Source organism: Salvelinus sp. IW2-2015, linkage group LG4q.2, assembly GCF_002910315.2.
Source record: "Salvelinus sp. IW2-2015 linkage group LG4q.2, ASM291031v2, whole genome shotgun sequence".
NCBI lineage: Eukaryota > Metazoa > Chordata > Actinopteri > Salmoniformes > Salmonidae > Salvelinus > Salvelinus sp. IW2-2015.
In genome coordinates this window covers 8,416,975-8,442,836 of record NC_036843.1, presented here as the reverse complement: position 1 = coordinate 8,442,836, position 25,862 = coordinate 8,416,975, and the positions used below count along the sequence as shown (strand labels likewise).

The window sequence follows — 25,862 nt, the reverse complement described above, 5'->3', positions numbered from 1 at the left end:
TACTGCAGTAACCTCTACAGAAATGGGCCCCAAGTCTACTTCTTGTGTATTCAGTTAAGGCCACAATCAGAAATGAACACCTAGTTTCTTAATGCCATTCACAGAGTTTAGGGAAAGGCCCATTCCCCTCTAAAGAAAAGCTAAGCTATAGAAATACGAACATACTGTATTTATGTACGCTGAAGCAAAATATTAAACACAATATGCAACAATTTCAAAGATTTTACTGAGTTACAGTTCATAYAAGAAAATCTGTGAAATKAAATACATTTCATTTGGCCCTAATCTATGGATTTCACATGACTGGGAATACAGATACGCGTCTGTTAGTCACAGATACCTTAAAAAAAGGTAGGGGTGTGGATCAGAAAAGCAGTCAGTATCATTCAAAATGGCACCGATAGACATGGTCACCTGGTTTCTGGCTTCCCAGCAATGTTCCAGTATTTTTTTGTTGTGTGTGTTATTTCTCACATTATTAGCTCAGAATGTTTTTTGCATTATTACATACAGCCGGAAATAACTTTTGGATATCAAAGCAGTGGTAACTGACCAGCATTTCGACCAGAAATACGACTTTCCTGAATTGGATCCTKTGTTCGTACCCCACAAGGCGATTCCACTTATCCCAGAGGCTGCTCCAAGACGCCGCTGGCGGGAAGAAGAATTTGGAGTGGACTTTTAGTCAGACTCAGGARGAATGCAAACCATCCACCGCTTCCGAGTATATTACTCACTAATGTTCAGTCCCTTGACAATAAAGTAGACAAGCTCAGAGAGAGGATCTCCTTCCAGAGAGACATCAGGGACTGTAACATACTCTGTTTCACGGAATCATGGCTCTCTCCGGATATACTGTCCCCGTCCATATAGCCAGCTGGGTTCTCAGTACAAGGAATAAAGACCTCACCGGGAAAAAGACAGATGGAGGTGTATGTTTCATGATTAACTACTTCAATGGTGTGATTGTGGTAATGTACAGGAATTCAAGTCATTTTGTTTCACCCGACCAGAATACCTCAATCAAATGCCGACCCATTACCTCCCGAGAGAATTCTCTTTGGTCGTCGTCACATTCGTGTATATTCCCCATCAAGCAGATACCAGACGGCTCTCAAAGACCTACACAGGACTTTGTGAAAACTGAAAAACCGCATTTATTGTAGCTGGGGACTTGAACAAAGCAAATCTGAGGAGAAGCCTATTGAGTTTTACCAACACACGCTACTCATACAAAAAAATTCTCGACATTGCTACTCTCCCCTTCCGGGATGGCTACAAGGGCTTCACCGACCTTCCTTCGACAAATCAGATCACGCCTCCATTAGGAGAAACTCAAACAGGAAGTACCCGTGATAAGGACTGTTCAACGCTGGTCTGACCAATCGGAATCCATGCTTTAACTTCTTGAGGCATTTTCACTTTCGGGTAAATAGCATGCCAAAATTCAACTGCCTGCTACTCACCCCAGAATATAAGATATGCATATTATTGGTAGATTTGGATAGAAACACTCTGAAGTTTCTAAAACTGTTGAATCATGTCTGTGAGAATAACAGAACTTATGTAGCAGGCAAAACCCTGAGGACAAACCATTCAGAATTGTATTTTTTTGATGTCACTGTCTTTTCAATTAGTTTTCTTAGAGACACCAGATTTCTAATGGACTTGCTTGCAGTTCCTACCGCTTCCACTGGATGTCACCAGTCCTTGGAAATCGGTTGAGGTTATTCCTTTGTGTAATGAAGAAGTAGGGATATCGTAAATGAGGGTCACATGAAGTAAATTTTTTGAGAGAGGCACGTTACGAAAAAAGTTGCGTCAGTTTGTTTTCTTTTTGTATTGAACACAGATCATCCCGTCTTCAAATYGATCGATTATTAACGTTTAAAAATACCTAACGTTGTATTACAAAAGTAGTTTGAAATGTTTTGGTAAAGTTTACATGTAACTTTTGATATATTTTGTAGTGAAGTGGCGAAAGTTGGAAGCTGTGTTTTTCTGGATGAAACGGTCCAAATAAATTGACATTTTGGATATATATCGACGGAATTAATCGAACAAAAGGACCATTTGTGATGTTTATGGGACATATTGGAGTGCCAACAAAATAATTTCGTCAAAGGTAAGGCATGATTTATATTTTATTTATGCGTTTTGTGTCGTGCTTGCAGTGTTGAAATATGCTACTCGCTTTGTTTACTGTTGTGCTATCATCAGATAATAGCATCTTATGCTTTCGCCGAAAAGCCTTGTTGGCTGGATTCACAACGAGTGTAGCTTTAATTTGGTATCTTACATGTGTGATTTAATGAAAGTTTGATTTTTATATCATTTTATTTGAATATGGCGCGCTGTATTTTCCCTGGCTATTGGCCGGTGGGACGATTGCGTCCCACCTGCCCCAGAGAGGTTAAGATTGTTTTGATCATGCAAACTGGGATATGTTCCGGGTTGCCTCTAGAAATAGCCGCTTCCAAGGACTGTGAGCTCTCGTTCTCTGTGGCCGACGTGAGTAAGACATTTAAGCGTGTTAACCCTAACAAGSCTGCCAGCCCAGACGGCATCCCTAGCCACGTCTTCAGAGCATGCGCAGACCAGCTGGCTGGAGTGTTAACAGACATATTCAATCTCTCCCAATCCCAGTTTGCTGTTCCCACTTGCTTCAAGATGTCCACCATTGTTCCTGCACACAAGAAAGCAACGGTAACTGAACTAAATTACTATYGTCCCGTAGCACTCAAATATGTCATCATGAAGTGCGTTGAGAGGCTAGCTAAGGATCGTATCACCTCCACCTTACCCAATAWCCTAGACCCACTGCAATTTGCATACCGCCCCAATAGATCCATGGATGACACAATCACCATCGCACTGCACACTGCCCTATCCCATTTGATCAAGAGAAATACCTMCACTACATGACCAAAAGTATGTGGACACCTGCTCGTTAAACATCTCATTMCAAAATCATGGGCAATAATATGGAGACGGAGTTGGTCCCCATTTGCTGCTATAACAGCCACCACTCTTCTGGGAAGGCTTTCCACAAGATGTTGAAACATTGCTGCCACAAAAGCAATAGTGAGGTCGGCCACTGATGTTGGGCGATGAGACCTGACTCGCAGTCAGCGTTCCAAGTCATCCCAAAGGTGTTTGATGGGGTTGAGGTCAGGGCTCTGTGCAGGCCAGTCAAGTTCTTCCACACCGATCTCGACAAGCCATTTCTGTATGGACCTCGCTTTGTGCATGGGGCATGGGGCATTGTCATGCTTAAACAGGAAAGGGCCTTCACCAAACTGTTGCCACAAAGTTGGAAGCACAGAATAGTCTAGAATGTCATTGTATGCTGTAGCGTTAATATTTCCCTTCMCTGGAACTATGGGGCCTAGCCCGAACAATGAAAAACAGCACCAGACCATTATTCCTACTCAACCAAACATTACAGTTGGCACTATGCATTCGGGCAGGTAGCGTTCTCCTGGCATCCGCCAAACCCAGATTTGTCCGTTGGACTGCCAGATGGTGAAGTGTGATTCATCACTCCAGAGAACACGTTTCCACTGCTCCAGAGTGCAATGGCGGCGAGCTTTACACCACTCCAGCAGTCGCTTGGCATTGGCATGGTGATCTTAGGCTTCTGTGCGGCTGCTCGGCCATGGAAATTAAGTTCCCGACAAAGAGTTCTTGTGCTGATGTTGCTGGAACTCTGTAGTGAGTGTTGCAACCGAGAACAGACCATTTTGTAGCGCTTCAGCACTCGGCGGTCCGGTTCTGTGAAYTTGTGTGGCCTACCACTTCGCGGCTGAGCTGTTTCCACTTCACAACAACAGCACTTACAGTTGACCGGGGCGGCTCTAGCAGGTCAGAAATTTGACTAACTGACTAGTTGGAAAAGGTGGCATCCTATGACGGTGCCATGTTGAAAGTCACTGAGCGCTTCAATAAGGCCATTCTATTGCCAATGTTAGTCTTTGGAGATAGCATGGCTGTGTGCTCAATTTCATACACCTGTCAGCAACAGGTGTGGCTSAAATAGCCGAATCCACTMATTTAAAGKGCCCACATACTTTTGAATATATGGTGTATGTAAGAATGCTGTTCATTGACTACAGCTCAGCCTTCAACACCATAGTGCCCTCCAAGCTCATCATTAAGCTTGGGGCCCTGGGCCGGAACMCCACCCTGTGCAACTAGGTCTGGACTTCCTGCCGGGCCGACCAAAGTTGGTGAAGGTAGGCAACAACACCTCCACTACGCCGATCCTCAACACAAAGGCCCCACAAGGGTTCGTGCTCAGCCCCCTCCTGTACTCCCTGTTCACCAATGACTGCATKGCCACACACGTCTCCAACTCAATCATCAAGTTTGCAGATGACACAAMAGCGGATTACCAACAATGACGAGACAGCCTACAGGGAGGAGGTGAGGACCCTGGCAGAGTGGTACCAGGAAAATAACCTCTCCCTCAACAACATGAAAGAGCCAATCATGGATTTCAGGAGACAGCAGAGGGAGCACGCCCCATCCACATCAAAAAGCTTAAAGTTCCTCGGCGTACACATCACTGAATCTGAACTGGTCCACCCAACAGACAGTGTGGTGAAGGCGCAATAGCGCCTCTTCATCCTCAGGAGGCTGAAGAAATGAGTCTTGGCCCCACAAGACCCCACAAACTTTTACAGATGCACCATTGAGAACATCCTGTCGGGCTGTATCACCGCCTGGTATGGTAACTGCACCATACGCAACCGCAGAGCACTCCAGAGGGTGGTGTGGTCTGCTCAGCTGGGGGCACATTGTCTGCCCTCCAGGACATCTACAGCACCCGGTGTCACAGGAAGGCCAAAAAGATCATCAAGGACGTCAGCCACCAAGCCACGGCCTGTTAACGTCGTTACCATCCACAAGGCGAGAYCAGTACAGATTAATCAAAGCTGGGACCGAGCAACTCAAAAACAGCTTCCATCTCAGCCATTGGACTGTTAAATAATCACCACAAGCCAGCCTCCGCCCAGTACCCTGCCCTKWACTTTAGTCACTGCCGCTAGCTGGCTACCACCTGATTACTCAACCCTGCACCTTRGAGGCTGCTGACTATGTACATAGACATGGAACACTGGTCACTTTAATAAKGTTTRCATWCTKTTTTACCAAATTCATATGTATATACTGTATTCTAGTCAAGGACTATCCTATTTAACATTTTTTGTACCTATACTATTGTATCCTACGTATTCTTGATATATACTACATAATCTATCCATCTACTGTCAATACACAGTACCAGTCAACAGTTTGGACACACCCACTCATTCAAGGATTTTCTTTATTTTTTACTAATTTTCTACATTGTAGAATAATAGTGAAGACATCAAAACTATGAAATAACACATATGGAATCATGTAGTAACCAAAAAACTGTTAAACAAATCAAAATATATTTTATATGAGATTCTTCAAATAGCCACCCTTTGCCTTTGACAGCTTTGCACACTAAATATATATCTGTCTATATATACACACACATTCATGCATACAYATACACACACACAGAGCATTCAGAAAGTATGCAGACCCCTTGACTTTTCTCACGATTTAGACATTTTTGCACATTTAAAAACAAAACGACCTTATTTACATAGGTATTCAGACCTTTGCTATGAGACTAGAAATTGAGCTCAGGTGCATCCTGTTTCCATTGATCATCCTTGAGATGTTTCTACAACTTGATTGGAGTCCACCTGTGGTAAATTCAATTGATTGGACATGATATGGAAAGGCACACACCTGTCTATATAAGGTCCCACAGTTGACAGTTTTGATGTCAGAGCAAAAGTCAAGCCATGAGGTCGAAGTAATTGCCCGTAGAGCTTCGAGACAGGATTGTGTYGAGGCACAGATCTGGGGAAGTTGACCAAAAAAATGTCTGCATCATTTTAGGTCCCCAAGAACACAGTGGCCTCCATCATTCTTAAATGGAAGAAGTTTGGAACCACCCAGACTCTTCCTAGAGCTGGCCGCCCGGCTAAACTGAGCAATCAAGGGAGAAGGGCCTTGGTCAGGGAGGTGACCAAWAACACGATGGTCACTCTGACAGAGCGCCAGAGTTCCTCGGTGGAGATGGGAGAACCTTCCAGAAGGACAACCATYTCTGCAGCACTCCACCAATCAGGCCTTTAATTCTAGAGTGGCCAGACAGAAACCACTCCTCCGTAAGAGACACATGACAGCCCGCTTGGAGTTYGCCAAAAGGTATCTAAAGGACTCTCAGACCATGAGAAACAAGATTATCTGGTCTGATGAAACMAAGACTGAACTCTTTAGCTTTAATGCCAAGCGTCATATCTGGAAGAAACCTGGTACCATCCCTACAGTGAAGCATGGTGGTGGCAGCATCATGCTGTGGGGATGTTTTTCAGTGGCAGTGAATGGGAGACTAGTCAGGATCGAGGGAAAGATGAACGGAGCAAAGTACAAAGAGATCCTTGATGAAAACCTGCTCCAGAGCGCTCAGGACCTCAGACTGGGGTGACGGTTCACCTTCCAACAGGACAACGACCCTAAGCACACACAGCCAAGACAACGCCCTTGTGTGGACCATCCAGAGCCCGGACTTGAACCCGATCGAACATGTCTGGAGAGACCTGAAAATAGCTGTGCAGCGACACTCCCCATCCAACGTGACAGGGCTTGAGAGGATCTTCAGAGAAGAATGGGAGAAACTCCCCAAATACAGGTGTGCCAAGCTTTAAGCGTCATACCCAAGAAGACTTGAGGATGTATTACTGTGTGTGTGTGTGTGTGTGTGTGTGTACATACACACACACACACAGCTTGTCCTAATATTTCTATACTGAACAAAAATAAAAAACGCAAAATGCTACTATTTCAACAATTTAAATGAGTTAGAGTTCATATAAGGGAAAAAAGTTAACAAATAAATTCATTAGGTCCAAATCTGTAAATTTCACATGACTGGACAGGGGSGTAGCCATGGGTGGGCCTGGCAGGGCATAGGCCCACCGACTGGGGAGCCAGGCCAAGCCAATCAGAAGGAGCTTTTCCCCCACAAAAGGGCTTTATTACAGACAGAAATACTCCTGTGTCATCAGCTGTCCGGGTGGCTGGTCTCACACAATCCCGCAGGTGAAGAAGCTGGATGTGGTCATGGGCTAGTGTGGTTACACGTGGTCTATGGTTGTGAAGCCGGTTGGACATACTGCCAAATTSTCTAAAACAACATTGGAGGCGGCTTATGGTAGAGAAATTAACATAACATTCTCTGGCAACAGTTCTGATGGACATTCCTGCAGTCACCATGGCAATTGCAAGCTCCCTCAACTTGAGACATCTGTGGCATTGTGTTGTGTGACAAAACTACACATTTTAGAGTGGCCTTTTATTGTCCCAAGCACAAGGTGCAGCTGTGTAATGATCATGCCGTTTAATCAGCTTCCTGATATGCCACACCTGTCAGGTGGATGGATTATCTTGGCAAAGGAGAAATGCTCACTATCAGGGATSCAAACAGATTTGTGCACAACATTTGAGAGAAATAAGCTTTTTGTGCAGATGTAACATTTTTGGGATATTTTATTTCAGCTCATGAAACTTGGAACCAACACTTTACATGTTGCATTAATATTTTTTTTCAGTGTAATAACGGCTGGAATGTAGCGAGCAGAAAAAAATGGACTTCTCTGAATGAGGTTTTACAGTTTTGACAGGGCCGAACCACACAATCACAAACATGATTGACGAGGAATGTAAAAATAGCAACTAAAACTTACAGGAGCAGCAGGTGACAACTGACTGAGTAAGCTGTGTGCAGGTGTTTGTAGGCTACATGTAGAGGTCTTGGTGTCTGGTTGAAAGCTCTGGTCAGTGAGGTAGATTAGTGTAAAGGAAAAGCCAGTCAGCACTGAGTTCAGGGGGCGAGGGGAGGGGAGGGGGTGTAAAAGGCTGGATTTGAGCTTGCTGGATCGAGAGAGTGCCTTTGTAAACCCTTAAAGGAAAGGAAATAGACAAAATGAAAGAGAAATGGAAGTTGAGACGTGAACTCCCTGTGTTCTGGCATTTCTCTGTATGATGGATGCGTTGGGGGTTCATATAATAGATAGATGGGGGAGACGGCTGTTCAGCTATATAATAATATTCAACAATACATCTTTGTAATACCAGAATTATGTATTTCACATCARGGCCTTCTGGGAAAAGCCCTCTGATTGCAACAGATTTTCTATTAAAACACTGGGGCCACAGAACCAGCAATAATGTAGTTTAAACCCTCAATATTCCCAAAAAAGAAAAAAGTGAACCGAAGGTTAAAGTTCAAATACACAAATTAAACAATGTGCTAATTTCTACTGTGCGTGCATGAGTCTGAACAAGCTGGTGTTTTGTGTATGTGTCTGGTGTAGGGCCTGAGGAGAGGTCTGTACTGCTGCTTCTAACATGTGTAACAGTTCTTTATCTGCCTAATGTGCGGCACAAACAGGAACTGGAATGCAGCCCTCCACACACTGTTTATTTCAGAGCCCAGACGTTCAAAGAAACCAAAATATCAAACCCTTAATTTAATAATTACAAATAATTCAGTGCCAGGAGACACAAGGAAGTAAACATTCTCAGACTTCCCTGACCTCCCACGTCCAGCGAGAACACCWCACACACAAATACACACACCTCTGGTCTGCTAGTCTACAAACACAGCAATTAAACATTACTTCTACAAATCACACAGTGGGGAAGAGGTCCGTGTGTTCCTTCCAATCAAAACAATATACAAGGACTTGAAATGAAACAAACGGTGTGTTTCAGAGGGCCTGACATCAGTTACCTCTCTTATCTGTTAAGATCCCCCAGGCAAAAGGTCTGGGGGGGAGGGGAAGGGGGTAGAAGACCACACTATTACATCAAGGCAACAAGAGCACTTTGTCATGTCACGCAATGAAACGTCTCCAGAGACAGAGGTATATCGATTCAGACAGGTGAGTTTCAGTTGGCGCTCTACCACAAGGCTCATCACTGTCTGTCTGACTGACTGACTGACTCATCATTGTAGAGAGACAGTGACGACACGGGCTCTCTCACTGTCGAATGACGGATTTCACTTGTTGATGGACATGCACAACACTGGTTTGCGTCCAATGTTTCAGTCCTGTACAGATCATCATACACTATCAGGGTCACGACCGAACCTCTGTGTTTCCATGTGAGTGGAAACTTCTTACAACAGCGAAAAACCACTGTCTGTTGTCCACAAGACAAGAACACACAACAAAAGGCCAAATTAATATTCTACAAAAAGCTCAATTTGRGTTTCTAAAGCCAGTCAAAGAAATCAGTATCTGGAAGCACTTTTTCATGCAACAACAAAAACAAGCAGCATCCTAGGGTTAAGGGAGAACATAGTCGGCCCAGACCACAGTACCAGCACTGCCCTGAGACGGGAGAGGGAGGAAGGCAATCAGACACCTACTCTGCTCCTACGGTCAGGGTCCAGGGCCAACGTAATCACCCCAGATTCTGAACAACATACTGTACCAACACAAACATGGGAGTAAGCCCACCTCGAACCCCTGGTCAAATAGGCCCTGTGTGACCACATCACCACAAATAACACACGCTATCCCCTCCCCTGACTGTCTGCTAGSATGAACAGATTGCTTCCCAACAAAACAAAATAGTGTGAGGTGGATAGTCTGACTGACACCAGCTCTCGAAAGCTTTTCCTTGCTGTGTAGTCATGTGGGTCGAGGTGGAGGCTATGAAGTGGAGTGGTGGGGGGAGAAAACAATTATCGAATTGGAGTTGTTCAAAAGCTCAGTTCCAGTCTTGGATACATGTTATGACAAGGCAATTATTACGTTTGTAATTGCATCTGTTAAAAGCAGACAGGTCTGTTCTGGTGTTGGGGAGTGAATGAGAAATGAATGGCGGCTGGCCTTTGTTTTTTGGAGCCATTTGAAAGAATCTGATCAGTAATCCTAGAGAATGAATCCAGCCAATCGCGTAGATGTTTCACTTCAGAGACCCCGGAGGAGAGTGCCATGTTGTCTGGAGCCAGACAGACGACCACTAACGTTCTCTCAAGGTCAAAGCCATTGCTAGGAGGCACCAAAAAGTTTCAGAGGATGCTGGTGTGCAGAGCGGACTGTGACTCTGCTGCGGAGACCAGATGTGGACATAATGTTAGATGTGTACGCTAGGCGTTGAGCAGAGTGGGGTGGCCACTGCTAAAGCTTTAGCTCTCAAGGGAAAAGTAGGTCTGTGGGCAGGCATCATCACACAGCATATACAAACACCGATTATCGATAAGCCTAATGGTTACTACAGTAGGCCAATAAGCGTCATCCTAAATTCCATGACTGTCACAGCCCTAACGCTGAAGGCGTGAGAATTGGAACAAGTTATCTTGTGCAACTTAGCCTGCCTGTACATACATGTCTGTGTGTGAGTCAGTGGCTTTATAGAATACCACAGTCTATTGGCCTCTACTCTGCCAGAACGGCCTGCGTTGGCCCAGCGCTTTACACAAGTTAACAAAGCACAGGAAATCAGCAGAGTAGAGACAATGAAATTAAGATTACTAGCACACAGACAAGTCACTGTGGTCCTGTTTGTGTGTGTGTGGTGTGTGTGTGTGTGTGTGTGTGTGTGTGTGTGTGTGTGTGTGTGTGTGAGGAATATGCTGTGCTCTTTCACCAGCTCAGCTTTATCTTGTTCCGTCTTTTAAGCAGTAAATCAGTGGGGACTACAACAGCTCCTGCTCTGTCCTTTCACTCAGGTAGTGGGTGCAGCAAGCAGGATTCACGCCCATGATTCAGACTCCCACGACAGGGAGAGTGACATCATCCGAGGGTAAACACACTCTCTGTCGTTAGGTAGGAAGAGGTGGAGGAAAGAAAGAAGGAAACAAAACTCCACCTGGTCGTCTCTATACACTCACCTCACCTGGGTTACTTCGTCAGAGGAGACTTTCTCAAACACACCTGCTGGGTCCTAGAAGGAATATACTTGTACTATTGAACTGAACTTTGAGAAGATAGAGGGAAGCACAGGATCAAATTGGCAAGGTCTACAGGACATGATAGGTACCCTCTACTGAGAAGGATTCTAAGACTCGGGTAAGAGAGAGTTATTTTTTGTGCTACATTTGATATTACTGCATTGTTGGGTTTGGAGCTTGCAAGAAAGGCATTTCACTGTACTTGTGGTGACATTAACACTTGAAACTGAGTGTTTGGGCTGTTAAATCTGTGATTTAGAGAATTTGGGGGGGTGAAGTAGCTCCAGTTCTCCCTCAGTGATGTTCACTGTGCTTCTCCCGCTGCAGTTGAACAAGCCCAATCATGTCAGGAGAAACAGTGTCACAGTCTCCAGGTACCAGCCCCAGCCTGGCTCCCTGATAGAGACAGACACGTGGGTGTGGGATACAGACACCCTGTGTACACAGCAGTACAGAAAAGAACTAACAGATATATCACACTACATTCTGTTGTTACAAACCGTATCCATCAACTTATTAAAAATATTGGTTATAAAACACGCATATGGCAACTCTTAAATCATAACCAACACCTGCTCTTGAGAATATATTTTAGGCATCTCCCTCAAAAAGGTGCTCAGCTAGAGGAAGTTTGGAGGAGGAAGATTATTTAGTAACTGTAAATTGTCTTGGCAAAGCGGTTTTTAACTAGGCTTATTTCATTTGGACTTGGAAGAGAAGTGTTTCCTTAATGTGATCCTCACCGCTGCAATTCTAACACTCCTCCTTCGTCCAACTGACATGTTTGGAAAGGAATGCTGTTGTGTCCACACTCTCCCCATCTCCCGCTGCTACTAAAGTACCGATAAAACCTTTACAGGCCAACAAAACCCGTTTGCCGTAGTGCCTTACAAATTTACAAAGTGAGTGTTTCAAGTCACGAACGCAAATCTAATATGGGCAAAGCTGTTGGGAGCCTGTAAAATCACAGAGACCACTGAGATCGTCCATTTGACCTGCCAGAGATGAACTGCATTCTGTGTTACTCAATAAAATGATTACAACTCACAAAACACTAAATTACTGGTGAATTTTATTTTGTGCTTTGGGCCTAGCTCTTACACAAACTATAATGGATTTAAACAATCTTTTCAGAGCCACACATTCTCAGTTTGTACAGTTGTTTTATGTAATATATTTTATGCCTTTGCTTTTTAAAATGGTGGTAGCTGTCCAAGGCCCATTGTTTACAGATAACATATTGACTTCTAAAATTACCATTGTAAAAAGTGCGCTGTCTGAGGAAAAAAAAGACAGTTTGACGCCATTTATAGCAGGTGAAAGGCATATTCCAGTTCAATTCTACATATATCACAATCATAACAATGTCAGGTATTGCCACACATCTCTCTAATCAAGAGTTGTATAATTTGATTTTATCTGGATCCAGCATAACAGGAAAGGCTGACAGTCTTTGACCAGTAAACCAGATCAACAGATCTAAAGATGAGGAGAAATAAATAAAGACGAATGAACATACTGTGTCTCTGAGCTTTGTCTCTCAACACGTAACAAATTACAACCCATTCATAAAATAACTACTGTTTAAGAAGTGAGAGCAAAGCTTGGAGTTGCCTGACAAATTGACAGGAAAGGGGGCCAGAGGGTATGGTGACATGGCTTATATAGATATAGAGGATGCTGTGTCTGCTTAGAATGTGCATATTTGGAGCATGGTTACTGGAAGTCAGAATCAGGCTTAGCCATTCCTTTGGTGCATTCAGCAGACCAGACCTGCATTTATGGGAATAAACTGGATTTGAAAAGTAAACATTTAAAATCAAAACCCTTCTAAGTATGTATTGGACCCTCTCCCAGGATACAAATGACGCCGAATCGTATTAACACAAAACCAAGCAGAGCTGCTGCCTTGTCACATTAAACTTGACATAATCCAAGGGTTACATCTGGTGTTGGAAAGCAGAGGGAAACAAATAATGCCCATCCAGTAGGCTGCAGCATGATGAAAGTAAGCCTGGATAATCATATCAGAGATGTATGATGTGTTGTTGATGGGAAACCACATGATCTGACATGAACCTAACCTCGAAGTGAAACGATTTTAATATTTCTTCTTCTTTATTTTTTTGTAAACTGCCTTTAAGCTTCGTCTCAGTTCATCTCAGAAGTGAACCAAAGGACATCTCAACAGGACCTGGTAAGATGCCACTGACGACGTCTCTGTACCGTAAGCCAGCCTCTGCCCGCTGGTCCAGAAGGACACAGAAGCGCAGGGAGGTGCTCTCTGTCAACATGATCAGCCTCCCATTGGCCGACTTCCGCCATGTTTCCCACATCGGGAACAACGACCACAGCGACAGCTTCGGGGACCTGTCCTTTCTGAAGAGGGGCAACAGCCTGGTGCTGCAGAGCTCTCAGAGTGAGCAGAACCTCTTGCTGGCCTGCTACCCTCCACCCAAACCCTTACGCCTTAACCTGGACGAGGCCACGGAGAGCCCCGAGTGGACCAGGGCCCACATGAGCCACAGTGCCTCAGAGAGGAGGAAGAAGTGCAGCTCCTTGCCCCTGCTGGACAGCGAGGAGGGTGAGGGGAATGGGGAGATGGAGGGCAGTGTTAGCCCCAGCCACAGGGTCATGGTCAGCAGCCCCAGTCCTGGCCGGGGCAGCCTGAGTTCTGGCCGGGATGGAGACTCCACTCAGACCTGCTCTGAGGACACGCAGCAGCTGGATGAGGTGGACAACAGCTTCTCCTTCAGCCTGGACCTGGGCCCATCCATCCTGGACGACGTGCTGCAGGTCATGGACAGGCTCCACTATTAGAGGAACAGCCAGACTGACATGGGTCCTCAGCAAGAGACTTTACTAACATCATCATTGTGACTGGCATTAGAACACTCCAAACTGTCATTAGATGATGAACGGCTGACATAAAATAGAGTACGGTTACATGCACACAATAATATGATTATTGTGAATAGTCAGATTAATATAATAGTTCAAATAAACGTTTACATGCTTTGCAAGAAGAACAATTTCCCTAATAATCCTGTTGACATAGACCCATCTGAAATCAGGCTATTTGATGGGCCTTTAATAAACGCAGAAAATCACCAATCAAAATAAACGTTCTACCACAGCGACCATGTTATATTTGTGAAGCGTATTAGATTCTGAGTTTATACGTGAAAACTATTTCTAATATGAATGCTTTCAGTTTTTCCCGAAGTCACTTCACTCGCGCAAAAGAAGGAAGCTTGTGCTGCTCGTGCTGGCACAGATCAAATACACCGCTAGAACACAGATTAAGGCATTACATGTCCTAATATTTTGAAAGATTGCTCAGAAAACAAGGTGTTTTAATCGTCGTACGTTTACTTCAATTATGACCTTACACCGATTAAGATAGTCATGTAAACACCTTACTCTGCTTAATGCATAATCTGCCTACTGCCAATTAGTTTAATATCGAATTATTAGTGCATGTAAACATATTAGTGCATGTAAACACACTCCAGTGTCAGGGCCTTTGAAACACCATGGGGATATAACCTACAAAGGGATCTCTTCCATTTCACGTGAGGTCATCAACAAGAATAAGAGTATACATGGACTACCACTTTAACTTACTCCTTCTCTCATTTTACTTAGCAAACATTTTTTTATCTACAGTAGATTATTATGACAGAACGCTACTCATGATGGAGTTGTACGCTAATTGGAACATTTCTTGACCGTATCTGTTGTTTCTATGATACAGTAATAGAATCAGAATGAGTGTCTATTGATGTTTAAGGGTTAACGTTGGAATTCTTCCCTCTCAACCACTCTATGGGGCAAAGTTCATGTTCTTCTAGCATTACCTGTTGCAGCGTTAGATAAAATGTTACATAGTCTAGTTAGTAATTTAGCACCTTATTTATCTTAAAAGGCCCAGTGCATTCACTGGGCCTGAAATTTCAGCCTGTTTTGGTTGGATGGAGTTTGGGCATGCCTGGGGACATCACCAAGTGGTAAATTAGTTAATAGACCAATAAGAAATAGTTCCAAACCTTTCTGCCAATAACAGCTAGTTTTCCTCTTCCCACTCAGACCACTCCCAGACAGTCCAAGCAAAATTCTTGCTTGAGAAATTGCTCTTTGCTTTTTGTTTCTTTTTGACCATTTTAATGTAAAACAAATAACAGTAAGGTACTTAATTGTTACTAAGAAATGATTTGATATTGAGATAAAAAACAGCTGCATTGGACCTTTAATCTGTTAAAAAAGTAAAGTAGGCATCTTCAGATGGCTGCTTTTTGTCCTTTCTCAGTTTAAAAGCCAGTTCCTTTCTTCAGATCTCTTGATGAGACTAATGTTAGACTTTAGAGTGTAATGTTAAAGAAATAAAAAAGAATGAAGGCTTAGTTTTCAAGGTCCTGAAGCTGTGACGTATTGGCATCCTTGCCATTACGTTGTGTGGGGAGGGCAATCTCTCCTCCGCACGCATCTTAGAGGCCCCACCCGAAGGTGCACGAAGGTACCCCCGTCTCTCTTTCCCAACAACACAGTGAAAACAAACACTTAGCTCTGCTTCTAATAAAGCTGAGGGTTGGCGGGCTGCAACCTCAGCCAGGCCGCAGGTCCGAGCTCCAAAACCCCAGCACTGTTTTCTTAGCTGTAAATCAGAGTCCCTAGCTCTGATGAGTGGCACGAGAGGGGAAAGTGGCGAGGGGTAATGTGATACTTCCACATGTGCCGTTAGGGCCAAGGAGGCTGGGGACCAGAGCCATCCATTACCAGCAAGGCTCCTGATGAGAGTTTAAACAATACCTGCTGAACCAACAGGGCTTGACGCACCCCTCACCACCCCCAGTCCTGGGCCCACTCACCCACCTGCCAGGGGAGCTGGGAGAGAGCCACAGCCAGCACCACAGCAGGGGGTTGTCAGGAAAGGAAAGCAGTGGGGCAAAGCCAAAAGCAGTCACATTCCAGGGGTCCCTGAGGCGCTACAGAGAACTTCACTAGCCATGAGTGTCCTGCTGCTGGCAGGCAGTTAAACAGTGTTTGCATGTTAACAATCCAATGGAGGCACTGATGTTTGTGGGTACATCTGTACTTTATATCCGTTCCATGCATCTTTCAGGAAAACCAATTGTTATGGCTTTCAGTGTATGTTTTATGAGAATAATAACACATTGCGTAAGACTGTTAGACCAGTGTGCACTGTAACTTAACTGTGTGGAAGACCAGTGGTTTGGAATTGCTCGCATCAACATTTTAGATGGCTTGTATAATACTGTTTAGACACTTTGATGGACTGACAGAAATGTTTGGTTTTCTAACAGTGATGAGCTGCCATAGCAGCCATATTAAAGCCCTGTCTGTCTCACTTTACACTTAGTGTTTGAAGAGGAATTACACCTTACATTACATGAGACAACTAGAGGTAGCTAGTTCATGTCAAACCCAAATTAGACAGACATTCCAAGCCAACTGAACCATCCATTCATTCAGACGGGTTTACTTTCAAAGTTACTGCTATTATATAAAACTGGAACTAGAGGGAAGCACTGAATTGCTATGATGAACAGCGCGGATCACACCTACATCATAGAGAGGTTACTGAATAGCTTAAGGTGTGGCTTGACGAAGTCAACCTTTATTCTCCTTATCCTGGATCAACAGAAAAAGCAATCCATTCATAATGAATGTTAACTGTGACTGTTTACCTGGGCCTTATTAGGCTAAATGTCACATCTTGGCTTTCTAGGTTAAGGACTTTGATATAATTTGCTCAGGAGAAGAATGAGCAAACCTGGTGCCCAGATCTACATGGCCGCTTACCCAGACTCTCCGCCATGGTATAACACGCCTCTAGGACAGTTCGCATACTGTCTTCTTCCTCCATCATACCATAGTAATCAGACACAAACAGAACTCCCACACAGACAGTCTAAAGACCGTGCGACAACCCCATCGTCTGCAATGGGCTTCTCCGCACGAGGATTCAAAGGTATTCAACAAAACGCCCAAACTCACACGGCTGATGTGAGAAGAAAGAGTCTGTAATTGGAAGACGCATTACGTTGGCGCTGTGCATCACTGACCAAACAGTTTAAACTGAGGTACCCCATCCCATCTGGAACCACTTTCCCCCCAAATTCCAAACTTGCCATCATACAGAATACAACGAAAGCCTGTCATCTTCCAAAAGACGGTGGATTTTATTTATTTTTATTCTGCACATTTTTTTAGGGGGAAATATTGTTTTTGCCGACTGATACATTCCTACTCCTGTTGAAATTGCATCTGGCAGTGCAACCTAATGCTACTGAAAATATGCAACATGCTTCACTGGGGTACGCAGCGTGGGGGACCGTTTCAGAAACTGCATAGTGTCAGGACACACAACAGAGCTACCGATTCACCCCCATTTAAAGATCAATTAGGTCCAAGGCAACACAATACCACTGCTTCACATGATATCCATGATACACTTGGGCATCGTAAGACATTGGGATGAAGACAAAACCATCAAAGATCTCAAAAGTTCAACATCCAGTGATTAAAACAAGCAAGAGATTTAATCAAGTTCACATGCAAATGTGCTACAGTGCGTAATGTGCAACTTTAGTCCAGAGGAAAAACACTGAGTCAGCAACATGCCCCTCTCCCATGCCTCTTTTTAACTGTCCCATGAAGAAGAATGCAGGGGTTTCCAGTGCTCCCAGATCTCATTGAGATMGTTCTCGCCACCTCCTTCTCTATTCCCTGTCCAAGCTAAAGCTCAGTTAAATGAATTCATGCTGATAACAGCTGGCAACAGATGTAAATTAACCAATCTGTTACACTAGTCCTTTTGATCTCTAAAGGGCCTCTTCCTGGAAGTCAGAACACTAGAAGTTGTTATCTCCGTCCGGAAAGAGCCCAGCACTACAGCCAGCTGCAGCAAGACTACACTCGGCATACCAGGGCCCAGACAGACGCAGGGCTATTTTAGGTGAGCCTGCACTTTATTCAGCAGAAGGAAGCTAGCCGTTCTGATATGATGGRAAAACCATCCCAGAATAGATGACACGCTAGATCTGGTTCATGTCGTGACAGGCTCCAAGTCGAAGATTCCTCAAATTAAATAAACAGAGTTGTATCAAGCACTGAGATAACGCTTTATCAGACTAAACCCTCTAAAAATACAATATGCTAAACTATTGTTCTAAATTGGGGACACAATGACTTAAAAAAATACATGATTATGCTACAAGTCCTTCTGATAGGGAATAGGATACAGATGGTTGAATGTGGACATCAAACTCCAGAGACTCTGGGAGGTAAGGGCTGAACTATGAATCATATGGACACTGTGTGAATCCCTGTAGTCTGACAACAGATGTGAGGAGTTCTGGAGGACAGCTCTAACACTTAATTTACCTCTGTATACTTTCCATTGTCATGCAAACCACCATTAACACACATCCCACAGTTGTCCCTGCCATTACATCCATGTAGCTACAGTATAGTTAATTCTTTGTTTCGATCTACGTAATCCACGTAGCTGTGTACATCACACTGCCATTCAATAAAACTTTACATCAAAATGTCAACAGAGACCGAGAGAAGAAAAAACAGCACTATACCACAGAATGATTTACTGTACATATATTTCATAAACCTACTCATTTCACAACCTCTCACTATGAGAATGTATTATCCTGAGTGGCGCAGCGGTCTAAGGCACTGCATCTCAGTGCTAGAGGCGTCACTACGCTTCCCGGGTTTGATCCCGAGCTGTATCACAACCGGCCGTGATCGGGAGTCCCACAGGGTGGCGCACAAATGACCCAACATCATCCGTGCTAGGGTAGGGTTTGGCCGAGGGGGGGGGGGGGCTTTACAAGTAGGCCATCATTGTAAATAAGAATTTGTTCTTAACTGACTTGCCTAGTTAAATAAAAGGTTAAATAAATAAATAAATACAAATGTAATTATGGCACAGGGCAGTGATACAAAACATAGCACACCCAGCAGGTGAAACTAAATCCTATCCCAATACAAGGGATTTGAACTAGTAAGGAGCATGGGGAGCAATCTCTGCACTATGGCCTGGCCGGGACAGGGCCTCTGTTCCTTACCGTGCTTGATCATTTATGTTAAGAAGAACATACTGAATGGACCACCGGCCCTACAGTATTGTCTCTGCATGGTGTCCCCTCCTGGTGAAATGCCTGACCCAACACATGTCTTACAGAGAGCCTGTATCATTCACAGGCTTAGAGAATCACTCAGCAGTACAACAGGGAGCATCACTTCAGGCTCTGTCTGTCAAACTTTGCTACAGTCCAGTGTGTGATACTAGGGGCCTCCAGGGGCCTCTGGTGACTTGGGGGGGCCCATGTGCAGCTGCAGGTCCCAGACCAGTGTAGCAGCAGGTTCCAGAACAGTGTAAGCAGATTCTCTTATTAAACGGAGTGGAGCAGAGTGCGAAATCATGCGTGAGCGTCCCTGGGCTCCCTGCTGTGATGGGGCTGGACTGCTGAGGTTAAAAAGCAGGTATCAGCACAGCTGATCCTCTGTGATCGCAACTATCACCGTGAATGAGAGGGAGCGAGGAAGGGAGAAAGAGGGAAAAGAAGAGGGCGAGTGAGGGGGGAGGGATAGGGAGAGAGGGGAGAAAGAAAGGGAGACAGAGAAAGAGAGGATGAGAAATAAAGAGAGGAGGCAGAGGAAGAGAGAGAGATGTAGTGTTCTGGAACCCAGACAGACTCCTCAGGACCTCCATGGTTCTCCCCAGTCTCCAGTGACCAGGGCCAGATGGGACAACATTACTAATATTCACTGGATCCCATTATGTCATGTTGGCCTCTTTAGTGAGGAGCGTTCTCACTGAAGGCTAATGGGGAAATTACACTACCATAATCATGTTTTCGTTCTCTGCCCTGAAAAGCTCTGCGAGAGATGAAGCAATCTGCGTCGGATATGCGTAAGGCGAAACCGGTTACCATAATAACATACTACTCTGACAAATCCAAGTGCGCGGGCCAGGCTGTGAACCCTGCGTGCCGTGCTAACCCGGACGAGGGGCCTGACGAGGGGCCTGACGAGAGGCCTGACGAGAGGCCTGACGAGAGGCCTGACGAGAGGCCTGACGAGAGGCCTGACGAGAGGCCTGAGTCGCTGTGCTGTGGTGGGTTGAGAGGTGAAACACAGTTTATCAGAAGCTCTGGGGAGGTATAGTCTACTGGTCCCAAACCATGCAGACCCAAACACAAATACAGCACAGCTTAAAGGAAATGTATGGAAAATCTCTTTATAAACAAAGTCAATGTTAACATCATTAGGCCTAAACGACCACAGCACTGAAACTAAGTAATGGTGATTATGGACATTGAAACAGACATGTCTATCATGTCTAGTCATGACAAGAGAGGAGCTGAAACTTCCTGTACTCCTCAAACTGACTCAGATCACCTTCATCCTCCACCTACATTTTCCAACTGTGCTGCAACATTTCTGACTGGAAAAGGCCTCCAAAGTGCCAGTGCCAGTGCCAGTGCGTGTGTGTGTGTGTGAGATGAAAGCCGACCAGGAGGTTAGCAAAAAGACGGACTGCTGGGCTGGGCACCACTCTGGGTAGAGAGAGAAAGAGGTAGTCAACCTCTTGTGCCAGCCTGCTATTACGACACGCTGGTCAGGTCGAGTTACTGTGTGGTTCTGAAGGAGCGAGGCATTCCATGGGTCTCCCTGGTGGGTCAGCCCTTAATGAGAGGCGGGCCATGGGCTGGGGAACGGGCCAGTGCCAGGACAACACACTGCTTCTCCAAGCCAGACAAACCTAAGCCCATTTAACCAAACCCTGAGCCAGAGCACAAGTGCCTGGGCAATACTTGCCCGCTGATATGAAAATAAAACTGTAGACGTTTACATACCTGTCTTTGGCGGGATCGTTTTAAGAAATTTTATTTTTATTGGAAGCCACGTACATTTGGGGGGGGGGGGGGGTATTTGGTAACATACGGCTTACTTTATCGTTGACGCGAGAGAAGGAGAATTAGGACTAAGCACATTGGGGAGAGGTTGCCCTGCTCGTGGTGAAGGTTGCCCCTGGTTACATACCTGTATAGGTGGGAAGTACTGTCCAGTTGTTTGCTGAACCTGCGACACCACTGGGGTGATGACTTCAGGTCGTCCCTCAAGCCACGAGATCTTCAGTGGGTTTGCTGTAAGGCCACTCTCGTTCTTATATGCCAGTTCCTGGAGAGAAACAACAGAGTAATGTTAGACCCAGTGTGACATGACCTGCCCCAGCACCACTTATGGAGCATCAACCTCTCTACTCCTTTCAGTTCCATCAAGTTTGTGTGGGGATTTGTGTTGTGTATTTGAAACACACATGTGAACTTTGGATACCCCAACCAGCGCAGGGACCCTGAGATCTCCAGACAGAGAGACGGAGACCACAGGCCCCGAGTCTGGCTCCCCAGGGGACAGCAGATATGTTCTGTTGAGGGGAACCACACGGCACACCAGAGCCCACAACAAAACAGCACGCGACAACAAAGGGGCAGAGGACTCAGACGGCCTGAACAATGAGGCGGCTCAGCCGTCCTGTTCTCCTGGTTCCCATCAGAACACTCCTCTGTTCTGTCAACTACCAGAGAGACTCATCAAAATGTCATCATGTGGGGCCTTGGGCTGGGAAGTTGGTGAGACACATAGTGCTCAGTGCAAACCAAATAGTACAAAAAAACAATAAGCTGGTGGGTATTGATTGATTTCAGGGACTTTTCAATATGAGATGAGATTAAATGAGTGTATCATTTCTGAACCAAATACTTACAGCTGCTTTGACGGTTTCAAATTCTACCACAGCACTTCCTCGCTTCTTACTTGATATGAGAACATTTAAAACGTCGCCATACTGAAAGAGATAGAGAAACAGAGAGAGTTAGTACACAATGTTTTCTGAAAGTAGATCACACAAAATTTGAATAATTTAAAAATCAGCTATAAAAACAATAGATGACTGGCCGGGACTGTAAAACCTTATATTCTACAGTGTATCGCAACAGAACGCCACCTCCAATGGCAACATTAGATTATGCATTTTTAATTGCTGAGTTTAAGTTACAAATTAACTATCAAATCAAAAGTTGTCACATGCGCTGAATACAACAGGTGTAGACCTTACTGTGAAATGCTTACTGACAAGCCCTTAACCAAGTGCAGTTAAGAAAATAGAGATAAGAAAATATTTACAAAATAAACTAAAGTAACAATAATGAGGCTATATACAGGGGATAACGGTACCGAGTCAATGTGCGGGGGTACAGGTTAGTCGAGGTAATTTGTACATGTAGGTAGGGGTAAAGTGACTGACTATGCATAGATAGTAAACAGCAAGCAACAGCAGTGGAAAAACAAAGGGGGGGATATACTGTGATTTGGCCCTTGAGAGAGAGTGGGAGGGACACATTTTGTTCGAGAGAATGAGAAACATCACATTATCCCTAAATGTGGCTCTAAAATGGCATGAACCCTACCCTAATGTATCTGTTTTATTATTCATTTACAGAAAAACGTTAACCTCAGTAACATTTTGAATACAATCAACTGGGACACTTCCTCATAAACTGCTACTTTTACTTCTTCAGTTAGCCTGCTCTATATGTGGTGAGAAAACTCAATAAAACATCATGTTCTGGTATGAGCTGAAATTAGCTGTGGCCTTTGTCCAGCTGCCTGCCAGAACAAGTCAGAGACAGGGGAGTACAGGGTAGGAGGAGTTCAGCCTGGGTCAACCACTGACACACACACACACACACACAGAGAGGAGCTGGAGAGTGGAGACAGGACTTGGACTGGGTCTCTGACTGCAGTAAAAGCTGATCCCTCTCAGCTGCACTGATAATTACAGAGAGGCTCTTGGCTGATGGAAGCTGGGCTCCTCTGGGTAAAGGCCTGCAGCAGAGAGAAGGCCGATGGCTGATACAGTATGTCACCTGAAATACAGGGCTTCTCTCACTAAGCCCACTCCTAAAGAGCACAGTCCCAGCAAGGAAGCCTCTAAGAATCCCATTCCCAGGAATCTGTATCTCTGGGAAAAGGACAGGCCTGGAATGCTAATGGACACTGAGGAGACTCCACAGCATACCAAGTGACAAACAGGAGTCTCTGTAGACCCCTAGTTCATAAMTCCAAATGTGTTTCCCTCCAGAGTAGACGTAAGGTTGTGTGAGTCCAAAACACACACAGTCCCCATTCCCACACATGGGCGGCTGCTCCTACTCAAGCATTACCTGCCACTCATGAGAGCAGCTTGCCATATCAAATAGCATCAAGTTGTTTTTAAAATTTCACTCCCTTTATTTAAGAAAAAGCAACATTTGTTTCCCCACAATCCTTTGACCCAGTCTCCCACGCCTGACTGATTGCGTGTGGAGGAGAAATTGAAAGTTCAACCTTTTTTTGAGCTTTTGACGTCAGTGACACTTTCCCTATCCTCATTCCTGCCCAACCTAAGCCCCACCAAAATGCCCCTTAGCTGGGTGCAGTTCGAGGTGGTACACGGTTGCATGAGAAAAGCACATTTCCTAGCGACTCCCCTGGCACTGCTAAACCTGCCCAGTAACAGGGGCACTAACAATGGCGTGCACCACTTTAAGAGGGCACTGCATTGCCCCCAGCACTTTCACTGCTACTAAACTTAAATGGGGCTTGTATAAAGTGGAAAATAAACCATCTATAACACTGATGTCATGCAGAGCTCAAACGTCAGCTGGGCACCAGGCAGGTCTCATTACAGGAGAGTTGGGGTGAGATACAGGTCTGTGATACAGCAGGGGACAAGCCCTCAAATAAATATTCTACAAGTATGATTATATAACCAGTGTCTCTTCTGCTACATTACACATTCAAATTGGAACATCTGACATGAGACATACGGTATAAGTCACAGCTCCCTCCAAACGATGCAGGTGTGAGAAACTGTTGCTCTTCGTAATAACTGTGTGCCAACTTAAAGCCGGTGGCCTTTGGAATCTCAGCCATGCGGTGGTATCTGGTGATTCACGTTCAGGGCACCCACCTTTGATAGAAGGCTAAAAATGAAGTCTTGAGAGTAGCCCCCGTTAGTGTCATCCTCTTTACTACACTTCCACTTTAACTGAAAAGAGAAAAATAAAAAGAGTTAGGAGAGAAAATGGAACTAACTTACTTAATCCTCTTGGGTCCTGGAGGAACATAGGGCCTGTACTAAAGTGTTTCAACCCTGCCAGTCTTGGGTTACRGAGCAGCTGGTTATGGATCACCGGAGAGAATTCATGAATGTCACAAAACTTGTTGAACCCATGTGAACACATCCGCACTGAAGTTTCATTTCCTCAGTATCTGTCTAACCAGCAGATATTGGAGTAATGGAGTTCCAGCCTAGCTGAGAGAAGAGTGTGGCAAGAACACACTGTCACGTTCTAATGACATGCGTAGATTAAGCAGGAAATAGCCTCTGCACCAGGCCAAGGAGCAATGTCCAGGGGGACATTGTTCAGGTCTTGGAGCATACCCACCACCACCTGGGAGACCTGCAGTCAATTTCCATTCAGCTTTACGTGCCTTCAAGAGGGCTGAAATTAACACAGGGCTTACTGGGCCCTGGACCGGAGAAAGCACATTGACTCACCTGCTGCTAGCCACAACGCAACACACATCACCAGGCCTTTTAATGAGCACCTAATGCAAAGCATGTGGATCCAGAGAAGTATATGTGTGGCATGTATCTAACGTGAGGGTCACTCATTCACACAGAAATATGTGAGAGTTATTCTGAGAAAACCCCTTGTTAGCTCTGGGCATTATTAGCAAATACAATGTAATGAAGCCATGATCTCTATAATGTTGGCTGACAGCTAAAAGTTGACTCAATTTACTGTACATAAACCTATCTGAACTGTACATCATTTCAGTTGCAAATGCTTCTTCTTCCCAGTGCTTAGCTCTCTGAGTAAGATGTTATGTAACAGGCTAATTCCATTCATAACACTGCAGGGTCAAGACTATCTCGCTAACTACCTGGAGCAGAATTATCAAAGGCAAGCGGCCAGACTAGGTCCAGACCAACACTCTGTTCACTGTCAGAGGGAGCCTTTCTGGGAATTGCCCTTTCTACACACCATTCTTTTTCAAACAATTATTTTGAAAATGTGCTTTCTCCTTCCAAGGCAGTTCTCCTCTACCCAACGATAACCTTGTATCCCATTAATCTTCTAACAAGGCGGAGCCGATCTTGGGTGATACCCAAATTTCAGACTGCTCCAGCACATTGCTGTGGTATATGTTGCTGGCAGTCTAAACAACTCTAAAGAGATTGGAGTTCCCTGGCAGTTCCCAACTGCTCTGGTACATTTGATACGCACGCTTGGAAGCCGCAAATAACAAAATATTTTAGAACAAAAACAAATACCCTCACACGAAAAATAACAGTCTGTCAAAGAATCTGCCACAGTGGGGAGGACAACAATGGTTTATGATGAACTTCCAAATAGCACTGTTGAAATCAATGAGGACTATTAGAAATGTAAGGGTCAATGTCCCCCAGTAGTTTTGGAATATATTCTACACCGAAATAACATCAACAAAATGATTCCATTTCTGTCAGATTGAAAGATGAAGGACTGATAAGRTACCCAAAATCGAGCCTGTTGTATTAGAATACTGAAGGAAAGAACAACGCTATAGGGCCAGGAACAATACGGCTTGAATGTTGTAATATAAAAATTATACAGACATCATTCATTTACATCTATCAATACTGCAAAATCTGACTGACTTTGATATTGACTTCTTGCGTGTTCCCAACTATCAGATACAACTGCCCCTT

At 44.6% G+C, this 25,862-nt stretch overlaps 2 protein-coding genes across 2 annotated transcripts in view; one reads left to right on the top strand and one right to left on the bottom strand.

Moving 5' to 3' along the window:
- The window catches only part of LOC111963234 (dnaJ homolog subfamily C member 17), a 47,760-nt gene that overhangs the window by 6,000 nt on the left and 15,898 nt on the right, over positions 1-25,862 (bottom strand). The window contains exons 8-10 of the mRNA XM_023986543.2: positions 24,075-24,152; positions 21,828-21,908; positions 21,104-21,241 (exon numbers count right to left, since the gene is read on the bottom strand). Of these exons, the coding sequence (XP_023842311.1) occupies positions 21,104-21,241; positions 21,828-21,908; positions 24,075-24,152 (297 nt within the window). The remainder of the gene's footprint in view (positions 1-21,103; positions 21,242-21,827; positions 21,909-24,074; positions 24,153-25,862) is intronic.
- Positions 11,050-14,154, top strand: LOC111963235 (cdc42 effector protein 2). Its single transcript, XM_023986544.2, has 2 exons — positions 11,050-11,132; positions 13,159-14,154. The coding sequence occupies exon 2, from the start codon at positions 13,217-13,219 to the stop codon at positions 13,832-13,834; it is 618 nt and encodes a 205-aa protein (XP_023842312.1). The 5' UTR covers positions 11,050-11,132; positions 13,159-13,216; the 3' UTR covers positions 13,835-14,154.